Source organism: Xiphophorus hellerii, chromosome 12, assembly GCF_003331165.1.
Source record: "Xiphophorus hellerii strain 12219 chromosome 12, Xiphophorus_hellerii-4.1, whole genome shotgun sequence".
NCBI classification, from domain to species: domain Eukaryota; kingdom Metazoa; phylum Chordata; class Actinopteri; order Cyprinodontiformes; family Poeciliidae; genus Xiphophorus; species Xiphophorus hellerii.
In genome coordinates this window covers 33,534,146-33,546,811 of record NC_045683.1, presented here as the reverse complement: position 1 = coordinate 33,546,811, position 12,666 = coordinate 33,534,146, and the positions used below count along the sequence as shown (strand labels likewise).

At 40.4% G+C, this 12,666-nt stretch overlaps 1 protein-coding gene across 2 annotated transcripts in view; it reads right to left on the bottom strand.

Annotated features, from left to right (window-relative positions):
• Nucleotides 1–12,666, bottom strand: part of zfr (zinc finger RNA binding protein) — a 44,490-nt gene that overhangs the window by 14,129 nt on the left and 17,695 nt on the right. For both annotated transcript variants that reach the window (XR_004341160.1, XM_032578045.1), the window contains exons 12-14: nucleotides 10,017–10,182; nucleotides 8,921–9,123; nucleotides 8,558–8,708 (exon numbers count right to left, since the gene is read on the bottom strand). Coding sequence is in view for 1 of the 2 variants with exons in the window: in XM_032578045.1 (XP_032433936.1) it covers nucleotides 8,558–8,708; nucleotides 8,921–9,123; nucleotides 10,017–10,182 (520 nt within the window). In the remaining variant the exon portion in view is untranslated. The remainder of the gene's footprint in view (nucleotides 1–8,557; nucleotides 8,709–8,920; nucleotides 9,124–10,016; nucleotides 10,183–12,666) is intronic.

The window sequence follows — 12,666 nt, the reverse complement described above, 5'->3', positions numbered from 1 at the left end:
ATTACAGGAGGGAAAAAAACGGACATTACACCACTAACCATTGGGGGAAAATGTGTGGAGTGGGTAGCCGACTTCCGTTTCCTGGGGGTCCACATTGAGCAGGGCCTCACATGGAACATGAACACCTTCGAGCTGATAAAAAAGGCCCAGCAAAGACTGTACTTCCTGAGGGTTCTCAGGAGGAACAACATCAAGGAGAAGCTGCTAGTGTCCTTCTACAAGTGCTCCACAGAGAGCATACTGACTTACTGTATCTGCGTATGGTATAACAGCAGCACTACGGCTCAAAGGAAAGCTCTCCAAAGGGTTGTGAATACAGCCCAAAAAATCATTGGCTGCCCTCTCCCCTCACTGGAGGACCTGCACAGCGACCGCTGTCTAAGAAAAGCACAACACATCACAAAGGACACTTCTCACCCCAGACATTCTCTGTTCACACTGCTGCCTGATACAGAGCAATCAGAACAAGAACCAACCGTCTCAGAGACAGTTTCTACCCGATAGCAATAACAAAACTAAATGCAATCAAAAACAACCATTAATCATCATGAATGATGTATGTGAGAATGTGGCTATTCTTATTTATTAGTTTGTTGTTTTTTATTTGTTTGTTTTTTACCAGTTATTTGTTATTTCTTACATTGTGTGTGAATTGTGAGACAGTTATTTTTTTGTTTTTAAGCATATGCACTGACTGATGGCCCTTTTTAAATTTTGTTGTTCTTGTGACAATGACAATAAAGATTTATCTTATCTTATCTTAATAATACTTAATATACAGTACAGACCAAAAGTTTGGACACACAGTTGTGTCCAAACTTTTGGTCTGTACTGTATATCAGGGTTTGCCCCAGTGTATTATAAGTCTGGTGGCCCACAAGGCTTTATTTATTCGTTTGTATCCCTTTCCTGATGTGTATTACCTTTAATTTTAGCTATGGTTAACTTCTGGTTTATGGTTTGATGCTTTTAGTTTGAAGGGACAACTTCCGGTTTAAATGTTAATGAAAGGAGATGATTAAAGCAACCCTTCATAGACGCATAGGGTATGTTAATGACACATGTTATAAAAACTAAAGTTGTGCATCTATTTCATCAAGCTAAAGTTGTTTGAACATTTTACTGTCATTTTAAGTTGCATGTATTTTTAAATTGCAAACTGTTGTAGAAGTAAAGTTTTTTTGGCTTAGCCTGTGTTTTTTTCTGTTCGCATTGATAGCTCTTACAGTGAAAGTAATGCTTTATTCCCATTAAACCCGAATGTTCATCATTAGAGTCTCATCCTTCATTTAGGATGTATAAAGAAATAAGCCGTTTACTGCCAATAATCTAAAATCCAGCTCCTCTGAGTGCTCCTTCTGTTATGCGACGCCTCTGATGCACTACTTTCTCATGATGATATCTAATAAGAAGGACAGATATATGATGAGACCTTGGAATAATGACGGGATCTTTCTCCTCTTTTGTTAGGTTGCCAAGTGTCCTATCCTGAGAAGTCTGTCTTCATCAATGACAGGGTTTTGGACACAACTTTTTTTTCCAAGTGGTTGATTTGTTTTTATGCACCTAAGCTCCTCTTTGAATGTTTCCCTTTGTACTGTGTGAATGATAAACTTGGCTGCTTTGGATACTTCGTCTGCAGTGTTACTGTCACTCAAACACTTCCAGACTTTACTTTCTGTGTCTTTTCCTTGAATGATGTTGCCACATGTTTTAGTGATGCAATAGTGCAACACAATCTCATCCAATGAGAGAATCTTTCAAAATGATATGGTTCCAGCTGAGTTACTGATGTTTTAGTAAAGGTTTTCACATTAGGCCTGATCTCTACATATATCTCAAGGTCAATCAGAGAAAAATTATCACAATTATCAATGTCATGTAGTGTCAAAAAGGAAGGATCACTAAACCAGTTTGTGGAAGCTAATGTGGAAGCTGGGATTGGTATAGTGGCTGTATCTGGTGGATTGTCACTAGTGCAGTGGTCCCCAAACTCTGGTCTGCGGACCGGTACCGGTCCATGGACCAATTGGTACCAGGCTGCGCAAGAAATAATTAAATATTTCCGTTTTATGTTTTATTTGAGTCTGGAGGATCTTTTATTTTGAAAATCCTTTAACTGGATTTTCTTGGTTACGTCTTGCACGCCAACACTGAGCCCACAAGCAGCAAAATGAGTAAGACACTTCGGGTGTCATTGTCTCTCATCACTCCCAGATGGACCGTCTCGTTGAAGAGAAACAAGCTCAGGGCTCCCATTAGTTATCGTGAGTTAAAATTTTCACAAAAGTAAAATGTTCGTTTTTGTGGCGCATCTGTATCTTATTTTGAAGGGACATGTAAACGTTACCATAGCGACCAGAGTCAGAGAGTGTTAGGGTAGTGGTCGAGACGAGAGGAGAGGAGAAGAGCTTGTGAGTTTTAGGTCTGGTTCACGCTACACGATTTAAGGATTGTCGGCCAATTTTCCAAACTTCCGTGACCACAGAGCCGATAAAAGTCCAACAGGTTCGGTTGGTTCATGTGTCCAGCCCAGTGGTTCTTAACCTTTTTTGAGATACCGAACCCATCAGTTTCATATGCGCATTCACCGAACCCTTCTTTAGTGATAAATAAAATATATATTTTTTTCCAAATTCAAGACATAGGTATGAACTCACAGCAAGTTACAGTGTTACTTTATTCTGGCCCCCAAAAATATTTTGGCCCCATAAAAGAATTTCAGCCCCCAAAATATTTTTTTTACTATTTTACTAATTTAAAAATAAATTAGGATTTTTTTCAAAGAATGACAAATTTTTTAATAACTTAATTTTTTTATTTTAAATTTAGTTTGTTTTTTGTCATTTTAAATCCACAAAATACTTTTTTGGGGCCAGTATTGCACAAATGACATACCTGCAAATCAGTGTGACTCCTGCTGTTGTCTTTGGGAGACCAGCTCAGAGAGGCGTGGCTTCACCTTGGCAAGTGCATCTTCAGAGCAAAGTCTGTTCATTTTCTTCTTTTTTTGCTCGACATATTTAGTATGGAATAAAATATTAAGAAAGAAACCACGCGACGTACAACTACAACAGCCGCTGATACTGCGCGCACTAAATTCCCCGCAGCCCTGATTGGCTGAGCAATGTAACATGATCCTCTGCAGCAAGTGATGGCCAAGCGGGGCGTGTCATCACGACTTTACACAAGTGTGTCTTTACCTCCGCGGCAGAGGCTCCGCCGAACCCCTGAGACCGACTCATCGAACCCCTGGGGTTCGACCGAACCCAGGTTAAGAACCACTGGTCCAGCCACACGGCAGGAGCAACACACCACACACGAACCGATTCCACTCACAAACATCCCGATTCCAGAAGAAAATCCCATAAAACCCCAAAATACCATACGTGAATTTAGAATAGTCAAACAAGGATGATGATGTAGAAGCAGTAGAGATAGTTTGTGGACTCATTTTAAGCGATAAAAGATGTAACAAAAAGAAAAGGCGTTTGATAAAAGACGGAGGGAGCAGCCGCTCTATTTGCTGCAGTATGATTTGCGAGCCGTGTCCAAATATGAGTGTCCTCCATCTTTTACACACTCAATTTCCAGCAAGAATGTCACCCAGCTCTCTTAACTTTATGTTGTCTCTGTTGTTGAGTTTGGGAAAATGTTCAATCTTTAACAGTGCGTTTGCTACTACTTTAGGAGAACCGTAAGATTCCTCCAGTCTTTGTCTTACAACGTCCAGTGCTGCAGTTGGACTAAAGTGGTTGGCTGAGCGGATTCTTTTTGCCTGCTGTCCAGACTCAGCTCTAAGCCACTTGACCATTAAATCTAGCTCTTCTTGGGCTGTAACGTGCAAATCTTTAATAGCATTTTGAAATGATGTTTTCTACGACCAGTAGTTCTCTGGGTGGTCATCAAACTGCAAAAGTCCTGAACTTAACATTTCTCTCTGTGTAAGGTACTTAGTACACCCTGTGTCTCTGTTGATGTTTGAGGAGTGTCGAACGGATATAGTTTAGGGGGGTTTGGTCTCTATGTGTTGTGCTATGTGCGAAACTTTAGGCTTAGGCGTTTCTGCAATGTGTGAGCTGCTATTGTCTATTTCTTCTCTCATGGCTTTTATGCACTGTTCAAGTCCAGCCTTGTGACAGGTGAATGGATCTGCTGCCAATGAGAAACCTTCAAAGCTAATGTCGGAGTGTTTTAGAACATACTCTGCCGTACGCTGTTTTGGGCTGGCAGGTGGTCCCACTGATGGATAGTTCTGGTAAAGTTTTGAGAGATCCTCCTCCTTTTCATAAACTGCAACTTCTGCTTGTGCAGCTGCAACAGCCTTCTGATAACTCAAAATATGCAAATTATCCACAAGTTCACTTTTCTGCTTCATTATGGCTACTTCTTTTTCTGATTACGCCAGCTGAGCACGTGCAGCCTCTGCTTTTGCTTGTGCCTTTAATGCTGCGGAACTTGTGGACGAAAGTTTGGATGTACGTCTGTATAGACTTAGAACTTGTGTCTGTATTACTTGCATTATCCTTGCTCTCCATGTCATCTGCTTTACCTGACCACAAGCTCATGACTGATGTGCTGAATATCCCCTTGTGGTTGTGGCCCACTTCAATTATGTTTTTTTTGTTATGCTGTCCTCGCCGTGAGTCTTTGATTTTTCAACAGCTAGACAGCAACGCTCCAATAATCAAGCTTCTTTCTTTTTACTTGTTTATTGAAGAGTGGCCTCTGACCACTGCCTTCACTTTGGCCATCATAAACTGTAACCTACAAGGCTTAGTATTAGCTAACGAACATTGCAAATTAGCCATTCTTACTGCAAGCTTAAAAAGAAAAACATTTCAGACGGTTAATGAACATTATGTATCATAAATATGACAGTAGGTTTAAGGGAGCGGCTCTTTGCCTTGATGCTGAAAAGGCATTTGACCAACTGGAGTGGCCCTACATCCTGACTGTACTTGAGGAGTTTGGGTTTGGTGATAAATTTGTGTCTTGGATTAAAACAATGTATGCTCACCCATCTGCCTCTGTCCTTACAAACCAGGACAAGTCAGAGCCCTTTCTACTACACCGGGGGACCCGTCAGGGTTGCCCCCTTAGCCCCTTGCTTTTTGCGGTTGCTATGGAACTCCTCGCCATTAGTATTAGAAAACACCCCTTAATCAAACCGATTCAATTGGGAAACATTGACCATCACATTTCATTGTATGCTGATGATGTTGTGGTCTTCGTGTCACATCCTGAGCAGTCAGTGCCAGTTCTCCTAGACCTTATTCAGTCATTTGGTGAGATTTCAGGTTATACTATTAACTGGCAGAAGAGTGAATTTATGTCACTAGGTGTAAGCCTCACTTCCGACTTCTTAGATAACCTATTATTTAAAATAACGGACAAACTGAAATATCTTGGAGTTATTCTGCCAAAGGACCCTAAACAAATTTTCAAATTTAATTTTTTGGAAAAAGTGGAGAATCTGCGGAAAGACATTGATAAATGGAGAACACTTCCTCTGTCGATGATGGGCCGTATAAATGCTATTAAAATGGTGTCCTTACCTAAATTTTTATATCTTTTTCAGGGTCTGCCTATTTTTTTAACGAAGGCTTTTTTTTAAATCATTAGACTCAATAATCCTGCCCTTTGTTTGGGGCTTTAAAGCCCATAGAATATCAAAAACTCACTTACATAAACCAACAGAGATGGGAGGATTGGGATTACCCTGTTTTCAGCATTATTATTGGGCAGCGAATGCAAGAGCCCTGGTATACTGGCAGGAAGGTGATGCTCAAGAATTGTCTGCAAATTCCCCCCCATGTGTGGCTATTGAAAGAAGTGGTGTTACTGACAGCTCTCTTCCGGCTCTTCTCTTCGCAGCACCGATATCTCCTGCAATTAGTGGGGTAAATAATTTGATTGTTTTAAATTCTTTGAAAATATGGAAACAAATTAGGTTGCACTGTAAGTTACCGGAGACCTCAGTTCATGCCCCAGTTTACTGTAACCATGCTTTTCCCCCATCACTATCGGATACGTCCTTTAAAAATTGGAGATTGAAAGGCCTTAATACTCTGAAAAACTTGTACATTAACAAAAAGTTTGCTTCATTTGCTATGCTGAAGAGCTATTTTTCTCTTCCGGATAAGGATTTCTTCAGATATTTGCAAGTTAGAAACTATGTTCGAACTAATATTCCGAATTTCCTATCTCTCCCGGAAGAAAATAAATTATGCAAAATTCTGCTGGGCTCTCCAGGATCGAAAAAGTTAATCACGAGTTTTGTTGACGTCTTTGCAGAGCGAATTAACTTTACCACAGACTCCTTGAGGGCTGCATGGGAGGAGGAGCTGGGTTTGCGGATCGGGAGTGAGGTCTGGGAGGAGGGTCTTGGGAGGATTCGGACGTGCTCTATCAATGCAAGACACCAGTTAATTCAGTTCAAGGTGTTTCATAGACTTCACTATTCTAAAATTAAACTGCACAGAATATTTCCTTCGACATCTTCAAAATGTGATAAATGTAAGTCTGCGGATGGCTCCCTATCTCATTTGTCCTGGACATGCCCCAAGCTCTTTCATTATTGGTGTGAGATTTTCAACTTGTTTTCTAAGGTTTATGGATGCGCGTTGGTTCCTGACCCCCAGATTGCATTGTTTGGACACTCTCCTTCTTTGAGGAACTGCAGCACTTCTATGCAAACGATGGTGGTGTATGGAATGGTAATAGCCAAAAAAGTAATATTGAGACTTTGGAAAACTGACAAGGTTCCTCAGTTTAAAATGTGGTTGAGCGACCTTACTGAGATTCTCCATTTGGAGAAGCTACGATATGATGTTGTGGGTTTCTCTAATAAGTTCTGTAGTATCTGGCAGCCAGTTTTGGACTATCTTTCTCGATCCAAGGTCAACCCCGACACTCGCTAAGTTTCATAGTATGCCACCTATGCCCTTACGGACAGATAATACCATCCTTAAGCAGAAATTGTACTCAATGCAGTGTAATCAACTCTTTGGATAATTTTCCTGACTTATTATAAATTTTTCTTTCTTTTTTTTTTGGTTATTGTACGTCTTTATTTTTATTACTGGATTGATAAGAGTATACTGCTTTCATACAGGATTTTGTTGCATACATGCATGTGTATGTAAGTCTCCGCGAATATGTGTATATGTATATATATATGCTTCATACTCTCATGTATGATTTATGTATGTTATATTCTGAAAAATTAATAAATATACAGTACAGACCAAAAGTTTGGACACACCTTCTCATTGAATTCAATGAGAAAGTTTGTCCAAACGTTTGGTCTGTACTGTATATATATATATATATATATATATATATATATATATATATAAAAAAGGAAAAACATTTCCAAAAATGACTTAAACGTACAAATTATTCACACCACCATTACACAAAACAAAGAGACAGTTATTTTCACAATTAAACAATACTTACAAACAAATCTTGTCTGAAACACAACGTATCAAGGTAATAAACTTAATTTTACGAACTCTTTGGTGTTACGTTCCACCATCTTGGATCTCTATTTTCTTTTTTAGCGTTAAACAATGTAACAAAATATCCGCCAGGGGGAGTTCTAGTGTGATTTTCAAAACCTTGCTGGTCCAGCTTAATTTACAAAAGGCAGCACAGACAGCATTCACAGTAAAACATGACACTTCCTGTTCTCAGTGAGCATGGCTTAAGTGATATCATCATTTGACCATGGGTTATTGTAGGGCACCCGTTGATGATCAATTAGGTTGGTTATTCAGTGAGTTTTTGTGTAGGAGACATAACAGTCTAACAACAGCAACACTACCTGATCACCACCTCACGCTGTTCCTGCACCTGTCCACTAGTGCTCCCTGATGATGCACAAAAAAATCTGGTGTAGGTTGTGGTAAGGAGATATACAGTGGGTGATGGAATGACCTACGGGGCACAGTTTAGTCAAATTACAATTCATTGGGCTCTTTAGAGGTAAACAAAGGTCATACATATTCAGTTTGGATTGGCAGACTTTACAAAATGCCTTTCAGTCATTTCTAGTCTTTGAATCTTGGCTCATTGAGCCCAAGTTTTGAAAACGTATATTTTCCCATGGCGAAGCGCAAAATGACTAACTAGTCTCAACACGTTAGGCGGTTCCAACACTATGCATGCGCACAGCAGCTTGGAGTCTATCAGTGACAGCTCAGGTCCTGCCAGTACGGTAGTTAAAATTTTTTATACAGATTTTAGTAAAACAAACTTAAAAAAATAAGTGAGCATCAATGGAAAATTAAAAATATTTTGAAGGGATGATTAAAAATTTACTACCTTTTACTACCTTTAGTTACTGGCCTGCATTCTTACTACCTTTAACTGGCCTTAATTTGAGCTCATTTAATTTATTACCTTTTACTACCTTTCGCTACCGCGCGGAAACCCTGATTATGTAAGTTGACCTTGAGTATCGAGAATGGCACCTACAAATAAAATGTATTGTTTCTGTAAGATTCAGCATACTCATTTGGGAGACATGTAAACAGTATGTAAGCAGTACCGTTAGCTGTTTGGGGAGGTGCTCCACAATGCAGGCCAGCAGGCTTTCTGTGGGCTTGTCAGAGCAGAGCAGCACTAGGTTGACGTTCTTGTCTCCACGGAGCAGCAGGCCTTTAGCTAGGACACCGACCCTCATCACACCCTTTAGCACTCTGGAGAGTTGGGGAAAAAAACATGTTCAATGGAAATGTGGACAAAAAGACAAACAAGTAGCTCTTAAATGTTACACTAGCATTTGTTAAGAGTAACACTGAAAGTGCGGAGTAAAAACTCATCTCCAACTTTAGACAATGACAGAGTCGAACCAGAGATCTGGTCTTAACAGGCTGACAAAGAGCACTTGTGTCTAAGACAAATGCCGAACCTGTCTTTGGCCAGTTCCTTCTTCTCTTTATCGTCCTCTTTGTCGTGTTCCTGATCTGTGATTATGTCAGAGACAAGTTTGAGGGCTCGCTCTGTAATTGACACAATTTTCTGAATGGACTGGAGCTCATCTTCAGATGGGTAAATGGCTGCATGCTTGGTCATGATGTAGCGGTCATCAGAAGAATCTGGACGACGGGGCGGCTGAAAGGGATGCAGATTTTAAAGTAGACTCAGTTATTTAAATTGCAAAAAAATAGCTAGACAAAATAAATGTTTATTCTCATCCATTTAAGTGCAATAAAGTAGGGCTGAAACAATTAATTGCTTTTGGATTTTCCTGGAGTGAGTGAGTACACCCTTGAATCAGCCATTTTGGAGAAACATATTTCTCCAACATTCAGCAAAAGACATTCATACTCTGCGAAAATATTCCTTCACTGAATTGCACACAAGTGTAGGCTTTGACTATGCCAAAACGACATAATTTAGCCTCTTTTGAAATGCAGGGCCCGGCCTGGCTTCAAACTAAGAACAGGCTTAGCACCTCCAGCCCAGTCACGCTGCGATCCCTAGAGCCCTGACAGCTGTGACTCCAATCAGGCTGGCCACACGGGGCTGGTTTGGAGTCAGCTATTGATCGGTGCATTGCCTGGAGATGAGTGGGGTTTTCCATATAATGTGTCACTTTTTGCAATCTTTCAGCCAGAGAGCTTCTATTTAAGACAGGGGTGCACAAAGTCGGTCCTCGAGGGCCGGCGGCATCCTGCACGTTTTAGTTTTCTCCCTGGTGGTAGTAATAATCTTTTCAGCATGCCAGTGTTTTTCTTGGGCCTTCTAACGAGCCATCATTTGATCCAGGTGCGTTAAACCAGGGAGAGAACTAAAACGTGCAGGATGCAGGCCCTCGAGGACCGACTTGGGATACCCCTGATTTAAGAGGTTCATTTAGCAAATAGATGAAATTTGAAAGATGCTTTATTTTAATAAATTCACTTATGTGATTTCACTTTCCAGTGGTTCAACTGGACAGTAAAGCAAATGCTGTATTGTAGTTGCGTGTAAAATACAAAGCAGAATAATTTATGGAGACCCACCATGGGACCCTGTGGCTGCAGACCTGGCAGACCTGGTCGGACTCCTAGAAGGCCAGGAGGGCCCAGGGGCCCCTGTATGTACCCCCCATCAGGCATTCGACGCCGATCATCCCAGTGATGCTGCTCCTCCTCCATACGTCTCCAGTACATGTCCTCTTCATATCGCCTGTAAATGACGATATGTTGTTTGTATTCCTTTGACTGCATTCACATTCATTCAGACAAACACCATTAGGCTTTATAAAAGAGCATCCCTGATCTCCCACAAAAATTCTTTATCTGCCCAACTTAGACCTCAAGTGTCCTGGTGTAACCCAGGATATGAAGCTAAATGGAAGGACATTTAGCCTTCCTGGTTGGACTTCCCTATACAGTCTGTTCTGGGCTGCCGCAGGCATACCAATTACAAACTCTGTGTTTAAGTTTCTCTTTGAAAAAGTGGACAAAGGTCATTAAAAAGTTTAATCTCCACAAACAGAAGTATTGAGTTGGCCTGCGTACCACCCGTGTTTCCTTCCAGCATCGATAGACCACAAATATAGAAGATGGACAAAACAGGGAATCACAGCATTCTGTCATATAATTAAGAATGGGAGTTATTAAAGTTTGAGGACGTGAGCCAGATTTATGACACGTCTACAGAAGGAGAGAGACTTTGGCTATAAAACAATCCCATTTTTTCCCAAAGACCACGTAACACTTAATTTTTGTGATTCTATGGTACTCTGATTGCCATGCACCTAAACAGCCTGTTGCTTGTCCTAGCAAGCAACAGACTATATGTATGTATACACACACACAAAAAAAATTCCATTTTGCCAGGTAACATAATATCATTTATACCTAAAGCAAAACATTAACAGCCAATCCAGGCAATCGGCAGTGATCGGCAAAGATCGGCCTCATGGATGATTGGTATCGGAATCGGCAGCAAAAAGCCTGACCGGAGCATCCCTACTATACGGTATAGGGTTTCCACTGGTATTTAGAAAAAAAATTCCATGACTTCTCCATGACCTTCAGTATAAATTTCCATGACCCAGGTACAACAGGTTAATAAAGAAAAGTGTACAATTGAAAGACCAAACTCCACCAAGTTAAACTATAGTGATCATGTAAAAGTGCAGGCAGATAGGGAGGAAATACAAATGGCAAAAATCTGAAAATAAAGCCCACACAAATAAGTATGAATTGAAAAGTGTAAATTAATTGAGGAATCATATAATGATAATGTCATCAACAAAAACATATTAGCAGTAATGCAAACACAAGATTGTACATGTATATAGAATTAACTGCTTCTACAAAAGTTCAGAACAGAGAGGCGCACACACACCCCACCACCACTAGTTTTTAATTGGAGGCTTATTTGATGATTAAATAAATATATATTGTTCATAAAATAGAATAATAATAGCTATTGCAGAGTGCGCAGAGCAATACAAAAACAAAGATTGGCTCTCACTATTGCTCATAGTAAAGAGCCATTCGGAAGAATCAACTCATTAATTCGCGAATGTTCGCATCACTATATTGCAGACTTTAGTCACAGTATTGTCGAAACAGGGCCGGACTTAGGAGGCCTAAGTATTAACTCAACTGACACAGAAACATAAATAAACACATAGAAAAACTCAAATTCTTACAATATGTATATAGAGAAATAAAACTTGTGTTCTGCTGTGAGTGACACCAATGACTACTGGTGAGCACGATATTTCCTCCACAGTTTGAGCCACTGGTGCACTAACAATCCGGTCAACCAGGAACACATGCATAAACTTTATCAGCACAGACACATGGCCACGCGCTGGGCAGCGTGTGTGGGATGTACCTGCACACGTCGCACATAGTTCTTTGTTAACAAAGATAAATCATTCACTGCATGCTCAAAGCACACCGCTAAAAGCGCAACTACAGGTTATAAATGTGCTTCACATTGAGCTAACCAGAGCAATGCTGTGGCTTTTGAACTTGACTTATACCTTAATGAAGAATTCTCCAAACATAATTCCTCACAGGGGGTTGATATAAATGCCCATATAGGTCAGCCTGTGTCCATTTTGAATAAAAAGTGAGGCGTGCGATCTGTGCCGTTGTATACTCCAGAAATCAAACCGCTACAGTGTGTGAGGTGGCCAACAGTGTGCTCCAATCACGAGGTATGATTGGTGCACGCTGCTTTGTGCACTGGTGCAGAAACCCCATTAAAAACATGGTTCGACCAAGCTAGGGCGTAAAAATAATATATCTCACCTTACATATGAGTGCTTGAAAATACAATTTAAACGGTATGAACCTTACCTGTTAGAAAGTGTTCACTGCAAACTCTTTTCTTGTCTTTTTTTTGGTAAGTCTTTTCTTTAAAATCAACTCCCTTGTAACCAACTACCTTCAGAACACGAAAATAAAGTTTATCTTTCTATTAGAATGGTTGGAACATCCGTACATGACACAGACTTTAGGCATTTTGAAGATGGAGCAGCAGACGTAAACGGGCTGCATTTACTTTCTGACCCCCATCTGCATTGCGTGAAGTCGGTACTATGTCATCTGCAACCCAGCAATAGGAGATATGGACTTATCGGATCACACTGCGGTGTATTTGGCACCATCATTATGGTATAGGAACAGCCTGGAGACTCTCGTG